Source organism: Sciurus carolinensis, chromosome 2, assembly GCF_902686445.1.
Source record: "Sciurus carolinensis chromosome 2, mSciCar1.2, whole genome shotgun sequence".
NCBI lineage: Eukaryota > Metazoa > Chordata > Mammalia > Rodentia > Sciuridae > Sciurus > Sciurus carolinensis.
The window spans coordinates 83,344,990-83,367,551 of NC_062214.1; the positions used below are offsets into that span (position 1 = coordinate 83,344,990).

General features: G+C 34.8%; 1 protein-coding gene across 1 annotated transcript in view; it reads right to left on the minus strand.

The window, feature by feature from the left end:
* The window catches only part of Arih1 (ariadne RBR E3 ubiquitin protein ligase 1), a 109,425-nt gene that overhangs the window by 36,623 nt on the left and 50,240 nt on the right, over positions 1–22,562 (minus strand). Inside the window, exon 3 of the mRNA XM_047541161.1 lies at positions 5,982–6,126. Within this exon, the coding sequence (XP_047397117.1) occupies positions 5,982–6,126 (145 nt within the window). The remainder of the gene's footprint in view (positions 1–5,981; positions 6,127–22,562) is intronic.

A 22,562-nucleotide genomic window follows, 5' to 3' on the forward strand; every position in this document is an offset into this window, starting at 1 on the left:
TAATAATAATTCATCTTATAAGTTTGTGATGAAAAATCCTTATCCCCATCTCTGTCCTGTTTCCTATACTTAGAATCAATCAATTCCATTTCTTATATATTCTTCCAGCAATTTCTAACATACAAACACACACAGTGGGAGAACCTAATAATCTCTTCTGCATGTTTTCTAAAAATTAACAGATTTCTTACGTGGTTTCATATTGGTACATATTGGTTAACCTCTTTTTAAATATATTTTTTAAGAGGGGCACTGTACCGGGAATTAAACTCAGGGGCACTCAACTACTGAGCCACATTCCCAGCTCTATTTTGTATTTTATGTAGAGACAGGGTCTCACTGAGTTGCTTAGCACCTTGCTGTTGTTGGGGGTGGCCTTGAATTTGTGATCCTCCTGCCTCAGCCTCCACAGCCACTGGAATTACAGGTCTGTGCCACCATGCCTGGCTAAACAGTTCACCATTAATGGACAGTTAAGACATCCCCTCCCCCCAAACTACTCTACCACATTGCATATACCTATTTGTGATCATGTGACTGTACCCTCAGACAAATGTGTAGAAGTGACACTGTAACATGTATACATTTACAATTTGATAAGATATTCCCAGCTTCCCTGAAACTAGGTTGTAGCAACTTATACTATGCATGGTTTCTCACACTAATGTCAACATAGTATACCATCCAACTTCTTGATCTTTACCAAACTAACAGCAAAAAACTGAACTAATTTCATTAATTTTGATTTTCAATTTAACATTTGAAAAAGAAAAGATTTAAAGCTGTATATTTCTTTTTCTTTGTACTTTTTTCACATTTTGTTCATTTTTCACTGGAAGTTTTCCTTATTGATTTAGGGGGGCTTTTTACTTATTTAGGAAACTGAACATCAATAAATGCAGAAAATATTTTCTCTCAGTTTCAATTCTGAGTGTTCACATTGTGTTTGTGTTGCCTTGCAAAGCACTTTACTTATATATAAGTGAAATGCATCAATCTTTAAATTTATGGCTTCTAAATTAAGTAACCCTGATGTAAGAAGCTAGGTAGGAATCTAAGTTTCTCTCCCAGATGGCTACTAAGTTGTTCTAAAAGCATTTATTGAGAATTCTACTTTACTTACTTTCTGAAATACCTTCTCCAATATGTTCTATTCTCCTCACACATATAACTTTATCTTGTTCCACAGCTTTGTCTATTCTTTGTGTTTGGTAGGACTAGTCCTCATCCTGCTTTCCCCTGCCAACCTATTCTCTTTCAGTATTTTTCAGACTATTTTTCTATCTTGGCAAATACTCAAGTCATCCTTTTGTCTCTCTTGGTATTGAAAAATTTCTTCATTGGCTCTTTCCCATTTCTTGTCAAGTTTATTCTAAGTCATTTTATTTTATTTTATTTTATATTTTGGTGTGGCTCTTACAATTAGTAATTTGTATTCTACTGCGTTTTCTAATTAGGTATTATTTGAAATATACTTACGAAACTTGATATAGTTCATATTAGATGCAAACAGGATAGAAAGTTCTATATACGTAGCTGGGCACAGTGGTGTATGCCTGTAATTCCAGCTACTTGGGACACAAAAGCAGGAGGATCATATGCTCAAGGCCAGCCTCAGCAACTTGACAAGACCCTGACTCAAAACATAAAATAAGGGAGCTGGGGTTGTAGTTCAGTGGTAGAGTGCCTGCCCCTGGGTTCGATTCCCAGTGGGAGGGGGGGAGTGCGGGGGGGGGGGAGAACATTCTCCATACAGTGTATCAATTATATTTTTAAGCACAGAGAAGTAGTCATAGAAGGAAATACACTAGACTTCTAAGAGACTGGTTTTACAGACAGAATGTTATGTAAAATACACGTCAAGTTTAATAGAGTACAATCTCACTACTCCCCATTAGTGAAGAAGATTTGGCATGAAATTGTTACTGGACCACTTAAGAGAGAATCTTTGATTTTTTCATGGCTATAATAAAAAGGGGCATTCTATAAGGGACAAATATAGAAACTATTTCAAAATATTTTACTCAGAAACATGGTCATATGTTTTATTCCTTTTTTCAAATAGAGATTAATGGTCACAATTACCCAGTTATAAGGGGAAATCCTAAACCTTGGTGATGTCTAGTCTAGGGCCCATTATAAGAGAAGATAAAAAAAAAGGAAAAGAAAGCCTTTTCTTCTTTAAAGCTCTCTTTTTCAATGATTTTTCTAATTAGAGTACAAGATTAAACAAGATAAATTAGAAAAATCACACATGCATGCTTAAAGAAACACCTAACCTAAATATAATGTGCAAGAAAATGCCTGGTTTATCCTCCATTTATGTATCTTCTGTCTGCTGTTATTTCTCTTTCCCTCCTCCTCCTTGAACATGTATGCTCCATCACTACCTCATGCTCCCTGGGATTCCCCCTAAATTGGGATTAGATTACTGACTCGTTAAACTTACCTGTTTATATATAAATAAATCTGATCAAAAAAAGAATACAATAGGAATCTATAAAAAAGTTATAACAGTAATTTATGGTCTTTTAAAAAGCCTCTAAAAGAACATTACACATTTAAAGGTTTCATTTATCTCTACCACTTTACATATATAACAATTAATGCCAAACAGCAGTAAGTCATTTTTCTTCGATCAGAAATTGTTCATATAATCTCTAAAACTGAAGTCTCTTTGCTTATAAAAATGGAGTAAATAATCTCAGCATCAGCTCTATCATGATCATAATGGAATGGGTTAAAAAGGAAGATAAGGTTGGACACTGCATTAGGTGTTTCTTCAAGCAGTATTCCCAGGAGTGTCAAAATTACACAGGGGAGGATTGAAGGTGAGGGAAGGTTGGAAGAGGTGGACCGCTCCCTCACAATCTTTAACTCTGATTTTACCTATATAACCTATTTTATTTTTAGAAAATAAAACATTATTTACTTCATAAAAGTGAGGTGTTTCAGCCCAAGTCAGACTTCCTGGTACAAAATGCTGGGTTAGTACAATCATATCTTAACCTACTTTGATTCAATATATGATTATAAAGCAACTGTTGCTGGGGTTAAGAAACTTCTCAATTAGCCACAAGAGGGAGTGGGGATGATTTACAAAGTGCTCCAAAGTCTTGGAAAATTCAAAGTGGAGACCACCCCAGACATTAATCCCAAAGTACTAAGCTACTAAAAGCATTTTTTTAAAAACCTGTTCTCATGTGGCACTGCATAATCCTAAAACTGCTTTCTATAAGGATAAAGGAAGGTACTGAAGATATATGTAAATAAAAGGAAATCAGAGAGCTGCAGAAGTGAAACATGGGAGTTATACAATTTAAGTAAAGAAATCATTCATACAAGTAATAAAGTAGTAAAACTTCATGAAAAATTTCAGGTTGACATTTGCTTTAAAAATCAAAGAGGTTAAAAATATCCTTCTACATTCATCTAAAAATTAGGAGAAAAAAATCCTAGTTTTGTCATGATTATATTTTTCATAATAGCACAGTTTCCATAACTCTTTAATTGTCAACCCAAGTAATTTGCTGCTTTTGCTATCTTATCCTGCCACTCACTCAAATTTCCATTAAAAAAAAGAAAGAAAAAACTATTTACATTTATTGCTTTTACTATCTTCTCCACCTTCAAGTCAATGACTCAAATTACGCAGTGTTTTCCCATCCTACCCAAACTACTTAAAATAACCTTCCGAGGTCACCAGTAAACTCCTAATTAATTTCAAATTTGCTTTTCTTTTGTCTAAAGCTTTCAGCATTCCTTCATTATTGAAAATATATTCTCTTCCTTCGTTTCTGCACTGCTACATTTTCCTGCTTCACTTAACTACCTTGCCTTTGTAGGTTAGTTTAGATGTCAATTTCTGTGGAGAATACTACCTGATCAAAAACTGAATAAAACTAGCATACGCAAAGCCCTAGGTTCAGTTCCTAGCACCAAAAACAACGCTAAACAAACCCTAAATTTGGTGTCCATCCAACATGTTCCCAATAGTGTCATATCTTATATTTGCCCTCCTACTTAACCATTGTTTCCAAATGTAATTTTACTTATCTGCCCAGCTAACCTATAAATTATTTGAAAACAGGGATTACTTATTTATTCACAGGTATGTTTCAAAATTTTAGAACAGTGCCTGGCATGATGAATAAACAGCAAAATTTTCCATCAGTTACAGGTACAAAGCAAAAGTGTATAAGAATTTCCAGTGACGATTATCAGTTCTTGTTTGTTGGATATTATCAAGGGCACTGAGAAAGTTGTAACAGATACCTGTAAGCAGCAAGTCTCGGTACTCAAATTAGAATTAAGATTTAAATGTAGGAGAAACTGGCTATAATAAATCAGAAGGAAAAATGTCAAGAACTAAGGAGAACTAACCTGAGACACATTATTCAGATCTTAGTTCACCTCACAGAAACCTACAAACTGTAGGCATTCTATAAATACCATTTGGCAAAGATAATCTGTTAAAGATAATACACGGTTCAAAACAGAATTAAATGTATTTTAATATTGATACTTGATTGTTTTTATAAATACTCAAGATTGTAGTTTAAGTAGAGGGAAATGATAACAATTCTCAGGCCAGAAGAGATTTGAAAGAATATCTAAGTCAACTCATCTGAACGATAACAAAATGAAAACCAAGCTAGATTAATGATTTACTTGCTAGCTACCCAAAAGTCAAATACTAGAAGTATTAGAACTATGATCAGAACTTGAGAATTCAGAAGCTAAGTTCAGCCCTTTACTTTCTACATTACTGTAACTCACTGATGATTCTATTTCTCTAAGTTGTCGTTTTTGTTTTGTTTTGTTTTGTTTGTGCTGGGAATTGAACCCAGGGCCATGAGCATGCGAGGCAAGCACTCTACCAACTGAGCTCTATTCCCAGCCCAAGAATAAGTTTTAGAAAAACTTTTGCAGTAATACATTTGACAAAATTAGCTCCATTCCAGTGGATCTCATTAAAATTCTAAGATTAACATTGAAAATTCTTCAATGTTAAAACATCAGTGCAAAATACCTGGTATAAAATAATTATTAGAAAGAGCTGCTTACCTATTAATGCAGAAATATCAACAAGATAGTTACAATTATTATAGGATTATGTAATATCTTAGATATACTAGATACATTTTAGATATACTGAAACATCTTAAAAGCTGAACTCCAAGTAACACTTATTTATGCTGTAAGTAAAACTTTCCTATGGTTACTGATAAAACTAATGTCTTCATAGGAAGACTTATTAAAATTTCTTACTAAACGCTCCAAATAAACCATCTTAATGCAATAAAATTTTAAAACACATACTCAGGAAAAACACCTATTATTTAGTTTTGTTCTCTGTTCTAATTCTGTCCCCACTGGCCATATTTTTAAATCTCTACCAGAATGGAGTTATGTGAGTGAAAATCTTTCCTTATAAAGAATTCCTAAAGTTCCCAAGCAATGGTATTACAGACATTTTATACAGGTTCCGGTTATTTAAAAAGCAACTTACAGTGTGGGCTGGGGTTGTGGCTCAGTGGAAGAATACTTGCCTAGCAGGTGTGAGGAACTAGTTTCCTCAGCACCACATATAAATAAATTAAAGGTATTGTATCCATCTGCAACTAATTTTTTTTTTTTTTAAGAAAAAGCAACTTAAGAGTTTTAAATCTATTAAATTTGGATGAAAAATAGTTTTACTTATTCTATATCACACAATTCTCCCCATTGTGATAAAGTTAACTCCAGAAAAATTTAGGTATGTAACGTCAACTTGGACAAATTGTTGCTGTTCGAAACAAAGGGTAAAGGGAACCAAGCTCTTATTATTGCTTTTCCTATCAATATCCTTAATATACTGAGAGGTTACTGGTTATATGTTACTTCTTCAAACCCCCCCAGATTTTCCTTTGTTTAAATAATGAAAGTGATTTACTCTCTCAAATAGAGTCAGTGCTAGCCTTAAACTACCAGATACTCACCGAGTTAGGGTAGTTCAAGTAGCAGATCTGACAAGGCATATCCTGTGCTGATGACCTTGTATTCATCTGGCGTGTTCGAGACTTTTTACTTGGATTAATTACATGACACTCAGCAAAGAGCTTCTCCAGGTTTCCATCAAAGTACCTGCATTATTTAAACAAAAAGGATGAAAGCCCAGCAATAGCACACTCAGAGCTCTTCAAAACCTTGATTGTCTATAGGGAAAACAATTGAATGAAATAAACCAAAATCATAAATGTTTTGCTCATAGGATATGAAAGTGGTGTAACTACAATTATATCTAACAGGGGCAGGGGTTTTGTGTGTGTATGTGTGTTGAGGTTTTGCTGCTCTTTGGTTTTTTAAAAAAGTTTGTTTCTGAAGTCCTGGGATATACTACTAGGCTATTAGAATGTTAACAGTACTACAACTAAACTTTAAGGATGAAAGTTGTGCTATTGCTAGTGTTATCTATGAAGAGTAATGATATTTTTTAAAAACTAGGCTATAATTTTATAAAAAATGAATAAATTTCATTACTAATTTTAGTTAAACTAGTTTTAATACATTAGCTTTAATAAACAACTTACAAAGCATATCTTACCCCATAAATCATTTTAAAAATGAAATTATAACGTCTCAGTCTATACAATAGAAGTGCTTTCTATATTCTTTTGAAACACTTCAATTTACTGAGAAAAGGAAGAAAGGAGGAAACAAAAAGGTGTATCTTGACATTTTTATATAAAAGATTACATACTAGTTTTTCATAAAATATATACCTAAATATACAGAAGTAGTCCCATATTTAAGATATCAGGAGTGTATTATGCCCAGTACTCTCTAGTTTTAACTAAGCTACAAATTTCTTGACAGAACACAAGTGGTTAACAGCTAACATGATGTCTTCCAAGAATCTAGATGAGACACAGTCCCTGGCCCCTAAACAGGTTAATATTATACCTAAAGGGATAACAACAGACAAAAAAATCCTTCAAACTGTAAATCAATAAAATCAGCCAAACTATTAAAGAATTTGGACAATCGCTTTTTAGCTTTATCCAAGGTTTCAATAATTATAATGCTCTTTATAGATATACAGGAGGTTTTCAATGTTAAAAACGATTCAATACTCAAAAGAGATTTCCAAACAGTGTGGTATGATCCCATGAGCTTAGAAGGCTCAGGCAGGAGGATGGGGAGTTTTCAGGTCTACCTTGGCATCTTAGTGAGACCCTGTCACAAAATAGAAAATAAGAAAGAGTAGGGATGTAGTTCAGTGGTGTAGCAATTATGGGTTAATGCTCTAGCACCACAAAAGTGAAAAGAGAGATTTCCAATATTTTAAATAAAGGTGTTTGTTCACATGTGTCAAAGTATTTAATGTATCAAAAGAAGTCATATTACTTTCCTAAGACTACTAAACATCTTTTAATAAACACTTTGACTACAGTATACATCAATGAAACAAATTATATTTTGCCAGCACAGAGGCCCATGCCTATAATCCCCGTGGCTCAAGAGAATGAGGCAGAAGATCAAGAGTTCAAAGACACACTCAGCAAAAGTGAGGCCCTAAGCAATTCAGTGAGATGCTGCCTCTAAATAAAATATAAAATAGGGCTGGGGATGTAGCTCAGGGGTTGAATGACTCTGAGGTCAATCCCCCACATCAAAATGCCAATACTTTATAAAAGGGAAACTCATAAAGTTGTTGCAAAGTATATAAAATTCCCCCTTGATAATTCAGATAATCAGAATACAGCTATAGCAGAAAAAATTTTCTGTGAGAAAGCAAGATGCCTAATTTCAGAAAGAGACTAACACTAAATAAAAATTCATAAACCAATTAAATACCTGTCTTATAAAAATATTCATGCTCACAAGAAAGAACTAACTTCTGTCCAAAATTTGACTATATAGAACTAAAGGCTCCTCATATTTGGTTAACTTTCTAGATAGCATTTTATGAATACACAGTCACTCAGACGTGTATAGGTTTTATAAAAATAACACCACACTCCCACATTAATAACCTTTCTTTGCTAAACAACGTCCTAGACATCTTAGTCAATAAACATGTATCCACGTTATTTTTAATTTTTATGGAATATTCCAGTTTTGGTATGTACTAAAATATAATTAACCAACCTTACACTGAAGGACATTTAGATGTTCCACATATAGACAATCTTATATTAAACTCTTGGCTCATTTGATAAGGGGGGAAATACCTGAACTTGCATTAATTCTTTCTTAGTGAAGATGAACATATTTTTTGGTGAAAATCTTACTTCCTTAAGTTCCTTTAAGTTCAGAATGTAAACAAGAAAAGTAACCCTACATCTCAGGGACTACTTTCCACAGTTTCTGACCTTTCAATCATGTTTAATGGGTGTTTAGCACTTTCAATTTTTATGTAGGTAAATATATCAAGCAATCCCTGGATTTCACATCAGTTTTTAAAGACCTCTATAATACCCCAAGATTTTTTGGAAAATTCATCAATGATTTAATTTTTCTTTTAAATGTTTCTATTATGAGTACTGATTCACTTGGAATTTATTTCTGCATAATAAGGAGTAAAGGTGACATTCCATCCATTTTAACCCAAATAACTAACCATTTACCAAAGAGTGGTTCATCAGTATGAAACACTAATTTCTACCTTTGGGTTTCAGTTAAACCTTGCTTTCTCAAGGCTTCTCTGATAGCTCATTACCAACCCCCACACCCCAATCTGGTTAAGATTCCTTTGTATTACATCCTATTGCTAGGTACTTTATATTGGCTTTGCAGCGCTTACCAATGTATAACTCTGTAACTGCTATTTATTTATTTTGCTAGATTGTAAACCCCATGGGGACTATTTTATTATTGCTATAGCCCTAGTATCCAGAAGCATGGGGGTATGGGGCGCTGAGGTTTAAACCCAGGGCCTCATGCATACTAAGTAGCATGAGCTCTACCACTGGGCTACATCCCCAGCCATAGAAGCATCTTACTATATGCACTCATTTTCTTCTTAAAGAGTAAATGAAGACGGGGCTAGGGATATAGCACAGTGGGTAGAGTGCTTGCCTTGCAAGCATAAGACCCTGAGTTCAATCCCCAGCACCACCAAAAAAAAAAGAGTAAATGAAGAATCTACATCTCCTCAATGACCATAAACACTCCATGCAATAATAAATTTCCATATTCAGATAATTCCTTAACTTCAGGTATATTTCTTAAAGACAGTGTATAGAGAGGTGAAGTATACAGCTTTGTTGATCCATTCTAGAAGCTACCAAAGAACTTTCAAATACTGCTTAGGTCAACAGAGCAAGAGGCTAAAAATATAATCATATCCTTGAGCCAAATAGGCCAAAAATGTTTTTCTTTTATTAAAGTTTCACTTAAAATTTTGAAATGTAACATTTAAATTTTGTTTTGATATGTATTTATTTTATGGTCTGACAAGGCCCTGATCCAAATGATGAATAGAAAGATACTGAAATCTAATTTAGTTTTACTAGTAGTTGACTATATAACTTATTACTCTTAAATCTATCATTTTATCAATTTTAAATAATACATTGATTGTCCATGTTATACAATCCTCCACTTAATCCTATAGTTTTGGCTGGAATTCCTGGAGCTTTTCCCAGTTTATTGTAATTTTATTTAACTTTCCCTTATTTATTTTCACATTACATAGGTTTTCTTATAAAACGAAATAAAAGTTAAGGTTGGGCGTGTAGCTCAGTGGTAGAACACATTCTTAGCATATGTAAGACCCTGGGTTCAATCCCAGGCACCAAAAACAAAGAAAGGAAGTCGGGGGAGGGAAAGGGGGAAGAAGGAAAACAAATGGAAATTGCTTTGTGTGTTTGTGTATGTTGCTAGGGATGGAACATGGGAGTCTCCAGCATGCTAAAAAGCACTCTATCACAAAGCTACAATGCCAGTCCCAAAACTGCTTTTGGTTTCCTAAACTTATTGCTCCCAAGCAATCAAGTTTAGACATATTTCTAATGTTCAAATGTGTTAAATGTTCGATAGGCCAGAATCATTTCCCCTTATTATTTTCTCCTGTTACCAGTTGTTAAGGTAGCCAAAATAATTTTCCTCATTTTATAATTCAAATTTTTTTTCTTCTGATATATATTTTTCTACTACTCAAAATTTACCAGTCCTACTAAGGTTTATCCTTAGAACTTAACTGTCTCTTTTGGAATGCCATTCGGGATATTACTTCATGACAATTTAATTATTACAATTCTGCTTGATTTGTACGCCATCTGTTCATTTGCCTTCCGTATGCATCATTTGCTAATTCCTTCTTTGTCCTTTTCCTGTCTTCCCGATCTCTATTTTCTGAATTAGGGTTTGCTCTAATTCTTGCTGCTACCCATGTGGTTTCAAGTTCTTCCAAAGTACTGCTTACTCCCTTCTGTCAGCTTCCTTTTCACCTTGTTCAATTATTTTATCAGATCATCTTTGATCTCTCACCTCAGAACCCATGTTCACTTTAATTTTCTTAAGTGGAGGAAAATGTTTCCTTCTAATTATGAATTTCTAGGGTTACAATGCCCAAGAATATAACTGGATTCTTAAGTCACCACATGATGTTTGCCTGGGCACCACTTTAAGTTACTTTAACGAGTTTTCATGTACATTTGTTGTGAAAATCAAGCCAAAATGAAAAGGAACTGACTGTGTGAAGAACTTGCAGTTCAGGCACCTTGTTTAATGAGTTATCACGTGCTTTTCTCTGCTTCACTAACTTTGATAAACAGTCAACAGTGAGAAGCTATAGAGCTTATACTAGGATATTGCTTCTCTACTTTTCTGCAATCCTACCCATTCCTTTTTGAAGAAACAGAATGGAACCAGACTTAGTGGCACACACCTGGAATGACAGAGACTCCACAAACTGAGGAAAGAGGATCTCCAAATTGAGGCAGGCTTTGGCAACTTAGGGAGACCCTGACTCAAAAATAAAATGACTGGGTTGGGGATGTAGTTTACTGAAAAAGTACACCAGGGTTCAATCCCCATTACAGGGGAGGGAAAGCACAATCAGACATGGATGGACATACAACAGAATGGCAATCTGATCTCTCCTTTAGCTCAGCCTTTCCTTGGTAGAAGGACATGAAGAAATTATTCCCCCAATTCCATGAGCTAAATTTCTCTTGATTAAACTGTTAATAGACAAGATTATTATTTCTCAATCTAAAAAGAGAACTGTTAATGTGTGTTGATTTTTTAATACTGTAATACTCTTCTCTCTCGGGGGTGCTTCCATTATGTTTACAGAAATACAGTTAAGCAACAGCCATGGTGGCACACACCAGTAATCCCAGTGATTCAGTAGGGTGAGACAGGAGGATTTCAAATTTAAGGTCAGTCGCAATAACTCAGGAAGACCATGTCTCAAAATGAAAAAATAAAAAAAGGGGGCTGGGGACATACCTATGTGGTAGAGTACCATGTGGTTAAAATACCAAAGCACCACATAAAGAAAAGGAAAAAGGGAAGAAGAAGAAAGAAGGAAGAAGGAAGAAGGAAGAAGGAAGGAGAAGGAGAAGAAGGAGGAGGAGAAGAAGGAGGAGGAGGAGGAGGGGAGGAGGGGGGGAGGAGGAGAAGAAGGAAAGAAATACAGTTAAGCAAACTGGCATGTATGTAATCAGACAACTTTCCAAAATACAGAGATTAATTTTTCATTTTAGTTTACTACTTCACAGAAACATACCCAATAATATGAATTAAATTAAAATTAAATTAAATGTAGAAATGGTTATAGCCCTTATGTCTGATTTTAGAGAGGGGAGTTAGGGCTGATAGGACACACCACTGGTTAGTGTTTCTTTTTGAATTGTGGGTCACTGTGGCATCAGTGTCATTCTAATGTTCTATTTTGCCATTAGTATTTTTCTTACAAGCCACTAAGGCTAAAAATTTACATTTATAAACATCATCCTTATAGCACCTTTTTGCTCAACGAAAACAGAAAAGCAAAAGATGTAATTATTAAGCTACTTTACAGATGAAGGAGGTTTTTTTCTGTTAGGCCATCAGAGCTCAATCCTCCTATTAGTTCCAATACATATTTAAAGTCATTTATCTAGAAAACAACCCAATAAAACTAGTATATAATAAAATCAAGAGTACTTGACAAAGAAGCTATTAATTTTTATTATTTTCAGCTGCAATACAAAAACACCTTCCTACATAATTTTTGAGAAAATTTCTACCATCTTTTATATCCTTTTTGGTTCTGAGCCACAATGAGAAGGAAGGTAAATCAACCAAAGGGAAACAGATGAATGTAATTCTTAGGATGACACCTCCTTATTCTTTAAAAGAATGTAAGATTGGAGTTACTGTCTCATTAAATATTAGAAGAATAACCCAATCGATATATAAGCAAAGGAATTAAACAGATACTTCTCAAAAGAAGTAATACAAATGGTCAACAAATAAATGAAAAAATGTTCAACATCTCTAGCAATTAGAAAAATGCAAATTAAAACTGCACTGAGATTTCATCTTATTCCAGTTAGAAAGGCAATTATCAAGAATACAAGTAACAATAAATGCTGTAAAGATGTGGAATAAAGTGTACACTCACATACTGCTGATTGGGACTGCAAATTGGTACAACCACTCTGGAAAGCAGGGTGGTGATTCCTCAAAAAACTAGGAATAAAACCACCATTTGACCCAATTATTCTACTCCTCAGTATATATACAAAGAATTTAAAATCAGCATACTACATTGATGGAGCCCCATCAATATTTACAGCAAACAATTCACCATAGCTAAGTTATGATGCCAACCTAGTTGCCCATCAAGAGATAAATGGATAAAGAAACTGTGGTGTATATACATAATGGAATTTTAGTCAGTCATTAAAAAAAAAATAAATGATTTTGTGACATTTGCTGGTAAATTGATGGATCCAGAGACTATCATGCTAAGTGAAATAAGCCAATCCCAAAAAAACAAAGGGTGAATGTTTTCTCTGATATGTGGAAACTAACCCACAATGGGGGGGGGGGGGGGGTGGAGGTGGTAAAAGGATTAGACAAAGGGGAATGAAGGGAAGGGTCCCTTAATTTCCTAGGTATAAGAAAGATAGTAGAAAGACTCTGACATCACTTTCATATGTATATATATGAATATATCACAGTGCACGCCACCATCCTGTACATTCACAAGTCTGGGGCCCTAAGGAGAACAAGATAATATTCAATACATGTACAATTTTATCAACGATTGACTCCAGTGTCATGTGTAACTTGAAAATCCAATAAAAATTAAGAAATATATATTGGTAGAACTATACAGTACATTCATCTGGACTTTGCTTCACAGAAAAATTCTAATTATGGTTTTCACCTCTTTATCATTATAGTACCATACAGATTTCCTATGTCAGTTTTGAAAAACAGCATATTTCTAAGTTATTAATTTAATCTACAATTTAAAATCATCTATAATACATAGTTTGGTTTTTTTTTCCCTTAATGCAGAAGGTTCATGACATTCTTTTCCATTTTGGATACTGGTTATTTGGGCCTTCCTCCTTTCTCTCTTTCTTGATCAAACTCACCAGTGGGTCAAACTTTGTCATTTAAAAAAAAAAATAAAAAAAAACCACCACCACACCTTTTGGCTTCTTGATCTTTTACACTGTATGTTTTGTTTTATTAAATTCTGGTGTTTTACATTTCTTTCCTTGTATTTTCTCTGTATTTATTTTGTTGATTCTTTTTCTATCTGCAGACATCTACACGTTATTGGGATTTTTAAGATGAATACCACACTACTTTCCTTATGTATGCATTTAAGGTTAATAATGTTCACTCTAAATATAAAAGGCTACATTCCACATGGCCCACCACAAGAGCCAAATAGTTGCTTTAATAACAATAATATGTAATTAAAACTTTAGTCAACACAGACAGAACAAAATATGAGCTTATAAAAGACACAACCATTTAACATTGATAAAGTAGAGGATTTAGGAGTGCTAACCAATACCTGCATGTAACTTTCATTTTTTCCAGTGCTAGGGAATTGAATTCAGGGCCTTCTGCCTGGTAGATAAGCACTCTACCTCAGAGTCATAACCCCAACACTTGCACAGTACTTTCAACTCCCTCAAAATTTTATTAAGAGCCAGATATTGACTGGAATCCTAGATGATAAGTCAATTAACACATATTTTGTATGCTACGTGTAGTATATATGGTGAAAAACACACAATAATCATGAGATCACATTTTACTGCCATTTGCAACTTACTTTTTTTAAATAATTTTATTAGTTGTTGATGAAACTTTGTTTATTTATTTGTATATGGTGCTAAGAATCCAACCCAGTGGCTCGTACATGCTAGGTAAGTGCTCTGCCACCGAGCTACAATCCCAGCCCCCACAATTTCTTTGAAAGACAACTGCTTATACAAAGATTAGCATCACAGGGCCTTTACGCAGACACTGAGCTCACCACAATAGCAAAAGGAGATGACTATGAAATTATTACCGTAGTAGAAGAGGCACTATAGTTAATTTTACACAATTATGATTTAATGTTGCACCTTTAGATTGTTCATATTTCTTATGACTAGAAATGGTACCATGGATAGTCTGTGTTTATTATGGTTTGGATGTGAGGTGTCCCCCAAAAGTTCATATGTGAGACAATACAAGAAAGCTTAGAGGTGCTTGCTATGCCAAGTGGCTGGTGCATGCCTGAGGCAGAACAGCAAGGCTGAGGCCAACTTCGGCAATTTAGAAAGACCCTGTTTCAAAATAAATAATAAAAAAGACTGGGGATGTGGCACAGTGATAAACCGCCTCCTCTGGGTTCAATCCCCAGTACAAAAAAAAAAAAAAAAAAAGGTTTAGAAGGTGTCAAGATAGGGTTTGAGCCTTAACCCAAGCAGTGAATTAATTCCCTGATAAGGATTAACTGAGTGGTAACTGAAGGCAGGTAGGGTGTCGATGGAAGAGGTGGGTCAGTAGGGGCATGACTTTGGAGTATATATATTTTGTATCTGGTGAGTGGAGTGTTGAGATAGCCACACTCCCCACCCTGCTTCCTGATGTGATTCCTGAGCCACTTTCTTCTACCATGATGTTCAGTCTCACCTACGGCCAGCTGTCTTTGGACTAAGACCTCTGAAACTGTGAGTCTCAAAATAAACTTTCGCTCCTCTAATTGTTCTTCTCAGGCCTTTTGTCACAGCAGTGAAAAAATCTGATTAAAACAGTGTTTGTGTATTTTCTGATAATATTTAACTTTTTAATAATATGTTTGTGTCTATTTCATGGTAGCAAATGATGGACTATTATCTCCCTATATTTTATGCGTTCATGATTTGCATTTTTCTTAATTTTTGGTAATTCTAAGTCATGTGGTTCAATTGTATTTCTCAAATTGTCTCAAATCTCCAAAACGAACAAAAATCTGCATATAATTTTAAATGTACTGGTTGTTCAAGGGTCAAGTGCATATTATGTAAACACAGTACTCATCTATAAATATAACAGTGTTGTAGGTTGCAGTTTTATTTTCTTTCAACCCACTGAGGTGTCATCTTAATAACTTTCACTTTTGAGAAGTCAGCTATTCTCTACAATAATATATATTATACCTTCAATCTTTCAAAGTAACTTTTAGTATGTCCTTTTACTTTCAAAATTTTATTTTTGCTGCTGATTTTGCAGTTTTATATGTAGATTTCTTCTTACCATATTTCATTAAATCTAAAATGCTTTCATACTGAAATTTTTATATCGATGGGTTGTAAAATGCCATCAATCAAAAATGCAGATTTCAGACACGTTAAAATATGAAAAACTGTACAACTTAGAATCGATGGAATAGGCATTCATTTTGCAAGGGAACTGTCAGACTTCCTGAATCAGATGTTTTTGGGGGAGGGTACTGAACCCAAGGATGCTTTACCACTGAGCGACAACCTCGGGTTAAAAAACAGTTTTTTAAAATTTTTTTCCTTGTACAGGGTATTGAACCCAGCGGCATGTTATCACTTATCTATATCCCTAGTCCTTTTTTGAGACAGGGTCTCACTAAATTGCTGTGGCTGGTCTCAAACTTATGATCCTCCTGCCTCAGTCTCCTGAGCTGTTGGGATTCCACATGTGCACCACTGCACCTGATGGAGATGCTTATTAATCTCAAAAAAATCACAGCCATTACATTTATCTTCTAACATGCTAAACTTTCTTTAGCTTTGTCCATTAAGCTGTTAAACTAATTTACTAATTTTTTTTTTTAGTTTACAGAAATTGTCACCCCCATAAACACACATCTAAATGACAGCTCATACTTTCCTGTTCCCTGGTGATAGCATATTCATTTTAGTCTAGATCTGACAATTCCAATATCTCAAAAGTATGGTATGTTTTAATTAGAAAAAAATTTTTTGAGGAAGTAGTTCAAGAACTTAATTTTTCTCTCTCCAGAAAACATTTATGTTGGCCTTCTGCTGTCAAGTGCCTGAGAACATAAACAGCTGAGACCATCATCACCCAAGTTCAAGGCTTCAGGTTTTCTAGGGCACCCAAATGACATATAGTCAAATGGTATCAAATCTTCAATGGGCCCAAATTACTAAGTTTCCCTGAGTGTCCTATATCTTTTTCTCAATTAAAACTCCATTTTTACATCTCTTATACTTCTCTGTTGTCAAGCTATTTCTATCCTAACTCAGGACAACATTTTCCTTTTACCACATCCTTCGAGAACTTCCCAATAGAGAAAACATCCAAATTAATGTTTACAATTCAGCAGGCTGTGCTTCCTATTAAATATTTCCAACCATTTCCCTTCTATTTTCGTGTATTATAGCCACAAATCTTGTTAATGTTCAACATATAGAATCCACTTCATTCTGTTTTTTGATCCTGACATGTCCAAGTATTAATATCCTCCTCTCTCCTAGTCCAACAAAATATGACCCCATCAATAAATATTTTTCCTTTTTCTAAGGTACAATAGAGATAGTAAGCCAGAAATGATTTTTTATATACTCCCATAAAACTGTAAGTTCCATAGGGGCAGAAACTGGAAATATTATTATGTGTATCTTCTTATCACCCAACCTCTTCTTGAGGTGTTAAACCAGAGCTGATATTTTTAAAATTCTTGAAATTATTAAGTACTGAGCCCAATGCTGTGGCGCATGCCTTAATCCCAGCAAATTGAAAGGTTCAGACAGGAGATCACAAATTCAAGCCTTAGCAACTTGGTGAAACCCTGTCTCAAAAAGTAAAAAGTTTGGATGTAGTTCAGTGATAGAACACCCCTGGGCTCAATCCCCAGTATCATGTGTGTGTGGGGCGGTGGGGGGGGGGGGGATTTATGAACTATTAAGATATCAAGGAACAACAAAAATTTAAGAAAAATCACTTCAAACAAGGTAACTAAGGGAGAAAACTGCTCCAAGTTCATATATCCATCAATGGCAGAAGAGAAATTTCATGCTCTCAACTACTATACTATCATGTGATAGTACATTTGCCTCTTTCCATAAACTATACTTCCCAGTACGCAAATTATTTAAACAGAAAAAACATCACTGTATTAAAAAAGAACAAACATCATAAATGGTTTCTGAAAAATCAAATTCACTTTCACATCCCAGAAGTTATTTATGAAACAATATATTCCTAGGATAATTAAGAAAAATCTCCATGTTATTGTGATGGCAAAACCGGACCTGGTTGTGAAATGAAATTATAAAAATGTTATGGTAAGAAACCAACAACTGTGGAAGGGGTCAGTTCCCATCCCCTCTCTCAGCCTTTCTCCAGGAAACCTAATTAACCATGGGTTAATTACCTTTTGAATTGTAAATAACTGCCCTAGGAATCTGGCTACTCCCTCTTGAAAAGTAAGACACCTGTGAAAAGAGCCATTTCTTCCCATCTGTTTCTATAAGCATGCTTTATGTTAAGAGAACTTGCAAAAGGCCTTCAGTAGAGCAGATTAGGAATATTTTTAAGAGGAAAAAAGCCCCAAAGATAGAATGGGATGGATGACGCCAAATAACATATAAATGTTATAAGAACTGTGGATCAGGGCTCAGAATTTGGTGTTTTCCTCTGGGTCCGCCAGCATGAAAGTTCTATTCCTCTCCAAGTGCTGCTTGCGGCTTCTCAACCTGAATGTTTCCCACAACATTATCATAACCACTTACAAGTGCTATTCATTAAATGGGTAGTAGTAATGCTTCGTAATGAAAAGTGGAAAGCCATTTTCAACACAGTTCAGGAAAGACTGAAACCATTCTTTAGAATTCTTTGATTCTATCTATCCATTAAAAGTACTATGTTTTAACCAACTATTATTTCACCTTGCCATAAATATACCAGCTACCCTAACTCATTAATACTCAACTTATACACTATCAACTAAAATTACTTATATTTAAAAATTTACCAAAGTAGACTTATAAAAAAATCTGAGGTATAGGAGAAACGATTTTAAAATTTGTTTCAAATTATAAACCATTTCCATTTTTGGTGTAGTATTTATAAACCCCATCAAATAAAATTTGATTTATAGTGTCACAATTTCAATAAAATTCTATTGCAGAAATGAAAAAGGTTATTTCAATTAAAATTTTAGACACTATATTTGAGGAATAATGTTATATGTAGGAATACAAGATAATTAAACAGTTTTTGCACAAAGAACCTCAATAAAGTGGTAAAATCAAATGTACATTAAGGTACAATAGAGGTAGTGATTAAATGCTTTGAGAAATAAGAAAAACTCTTAGAAATAATGCTTAGGCTGGGTTTTAAAAGACAATTAGAAAGCTGGGCATGGTAGCGCACACCTATAATCCCAGCACCTCGGGAGGCTGAGACAGGAGGATCACCAGCCTCAACAATGGTGAGGCCCTAAGCAACTCAGTGAGACCCTGTCTCTAAATAAAATACAGAACAGGGCTGGGGATGTGGCTCAGTGGTCAAGGGCTCCTGAGTTCAATCCCTGGTAACAAAAAAAAAAAAAAAAAAGAGAGAGAGAGAGAGAGAGACAATTACAAAAAGGATAATAAAGAAGGCAAATCAGGTCTGGGCCAATCAATGACAGTACAATTTCAAACATGCTCCCTACAGCTGTACAGGTAAGGGCCTACGCACAGTTACACACAGCCCTCTGATGTCCAAAAAAAAAGGCATATGAAATGTTGAGGCAGCACAAAATTTAACTTTGTGACCACCTTAGAAGTTAGAAGTTTAGTACTACCACTAAAGTATGAGAAAAGAAACAATACAGAAGTAAAAAGAAGATGCCAGAAAGATAGACAGAACCTGGGTTTTTAAGAGCCTTGCATTAAAAAAAAAAAAAAGGAGGAGGACAACTCACTTTACCCAACTATCTGTTGTTAAGAAGACTCAGAAATAGCAGGAACAGGGCGACCAAGAGATCAAAACTTTGTAACTGAAGTTTCAATGAGGAATTTATTCTGAAACAGTAAGGAGATAACCAGCTTTCAGAGGCTCCAAGACCAAAAGTTCTCATCTTGATGTCACATACACAATACCAATATGAGCTGTGATGCCTGTACCCTATGGCAATAACACCAGTGCCCCCACTAAAAGACAGTTTGACATTGTGATTTGGGCATTATCTGGGATGCGGCCTTCACATGATTCTCAATTTTGTGGGAAAGGGTAGGGGGATGATGGGGAGGAACTCACTATATCACCCAGGTTGGCCTCAAACTTCTGGCTCAAGAAATTCTCCTGCCTCAGTCTCTACAGAGTTTACAGATGCATGCCACCACCAAGTTCAGTAAATTCTATCATTAATGTCACTTAACCTTTTAAAATTATTTTACACCTAACTCTGATAAAACAGCAACAGAGAAGGTTTAAAATACAACAGATAAAATGACAGAAGCAATATCCCAGAAAAAAACAGGACAATAGGTTTAACAGGTATATTTTTTGCTGCAGTTCTGATTCTCTGCTTTGCTTTGTTTTTGCTTCCTCTGGGTAAGTTATGAGAAGAAAACCACTTAAGGGGAAAATTTTAATTTAACTGACAAAACAGAAGGGTAATTACTATTCAAAGTTTAAAAAAAAAACATAAATCTAAAAAAGAAAGAAAATGGCAAAGGTCTGGAACCTGCTATAACAGACAGAAAAGACCATTAAGTTAAAATTGTACTTTTTCCACCAGCTCCTCCCCCCTTCACCTAGAATTTATTTTTCAAAAGAATAAATCACATTTGTTCTTAGGGTCTGGATAAATTTGTTTGAACTGCAGACTGATGATACTTGAATAATTCCAGTATTGCCAAACAGGAAGCAAAATTTGAAAAGACACATGCAATGTAATGGCCATATTGTTTATCTTTTTCCTATGCTTCCTGGTATCCTGAAGAGTTACAGGATTATCCAACAAGAAATTTTCATTTCTATTTTCAAGCAATGGTGTTAGTAGGGGACAGAGAGATGTGAGTGGTGGGAACATGAGGTTAAGGGAATAATACTATAAAATGGGCCCACCATGCTGACCCCCCACATGGTTCTTTTCCAATAAGCAATTTACTTGCAGCCCTGCTTGCTTAAGTTGACAGGATATGTCACATTCCTCAGCAAACTACCTCTTATTTGCAGGAGAAATATAGGTCAAAATAATGTTACTAAGAGGAACACAAGTTACCCTGAAGGGGGAGACTTCTGTGACCCTTACAAAGACCAGAACCCAGAATTCAGGAAGATAAGGATAATTCTCCCTAACCATAAAATCTGTAAGAACAGGTTCCAATTAGAACCAGTTAGTATGGGCCAAATTGACCCAAAATGGTCATGACAATGAGTCTGATGTCCTTTGCTGTCAGTGAAAAGTCAAGACATGAACCTGGATAGGACTCTCTGGACTTTCCTGGGGCCTCAAAAAAAACTGGAGGGGAGAAAGGCACACTCCTCTCTGAGAAGACACATTTTCTCCTTCAGAGTATTCCCTTTTTACCTTTCCATCCCTTCTAATAAATTCATGCCTATTACTCTAAGCAACATGTTTGAAATCTTTGACTTGATTACAAGAATCAGTGTTTGAAGGGGGCCTCTGCATTGCGTTAGTTTCCTGGAAGTCCCCAACCCTGTAACAATTTCACCAAAGTTAAGCCTACTCACGAGTCCATGTTTCTTTTCATTTTCTGAGGGGACTAAGAGAGGAAGGTGTAAAGAGGGGTGGACCTGGACACTTTTTTGTTCTGTTTTGTTTAGGTTGATTCTCTTGGGTTTCCTACACAGATAATTATAATATTTACACACAATTTTTCTTTCTTTTTCATTTCATGTCACTTTTTTAATTGTCCATGTTTTATATATCAAAATTTCCAGTACATACAAAATGCTGTGACATCAGCCATTATCCTTGTTTGGTTTTGTTGTTGCTGCTGCTGCTGTTGTTGTCTTTTAAGATCAGGTCCTTACCATGTTGCCCAGGTTGGCCTTGAACTCCTGGGCTTAAATGATCTATAATGCTTCTAATGTTTCAAAGCTAATATAACTTCAGTGTAGATTATCAAGTTTCAATTATCAAGTTGAAACTAATTTTTCACTTTGTTAACAATTTTGCTTTTACTAAATCATGGATTGCAAATGTACAATTTTATTAATTGTGTAACTGGCATTTATTATTAGTACTTTTTGATTTCTCTTCATTAATCTGGTTAATGTAATAAATGCCCCACCAACAATGATCTAATCTTACAGTCCTAGGAGAAATTCTACCAGACCATTAATTCATTTAAAACAGGTGTTATTTTATTTATAAATGCAAAGGCTATGCTCATAAGATTGTTTTCTCATGCTGTCTTTGTCAAATTTTGGAACCAGGGTTATACCAAATGACTAACAATAAATAAGTGATAATTCTATCTTTTTTATGTCTTAAGGTAATTTTCAATGGGAACTGGCAATTACTTTAAGGTTAATTAAAACTTTCTTATAAAATCACCTAGTGTTTGGTGGGGAGGAGTAGAGGGATCTTTTACTACATTCACTATATTTTCTGTGGTAATTAGTTTATTCTACTTTTCTAATTCTTGGGGGACAATCTTGGTTGTTTCCAAGCTTTCAAATGTATTTGTAAAACTAGTACATCACATTCATTTATAATTCTGAAATATCTTTCCTATTTTTAATTATGCCTTATTTCCAATGATGCTTGTACCCTCCCCCACCAAACACACAGATATAACCTCCTCTGCTACCAGACAACATAAGAATGGTACACTGGATGAACCTACACTGAAATAATATTATCACTTAAAATCCACAGTTTACATTAGGGTTTATATTTGGTGTTCCGTGTTCTATGAGTTTGAGAAAAGTACAAGGACATACATTCACTATTACAGAAATAGTTTAACTGCCCTAAAAAACATCTGCACTCCAACTGCTCATCTCTCTCTCTCTCCCTTAACTTCTAGAAACCACTATTCCTTCTCCTGTCTCCAGTTTTGGTATTTAAAAAATGTCATATAGTTGGAATCAAATAGTACACAGTCATTTCAGACTGACTTCTT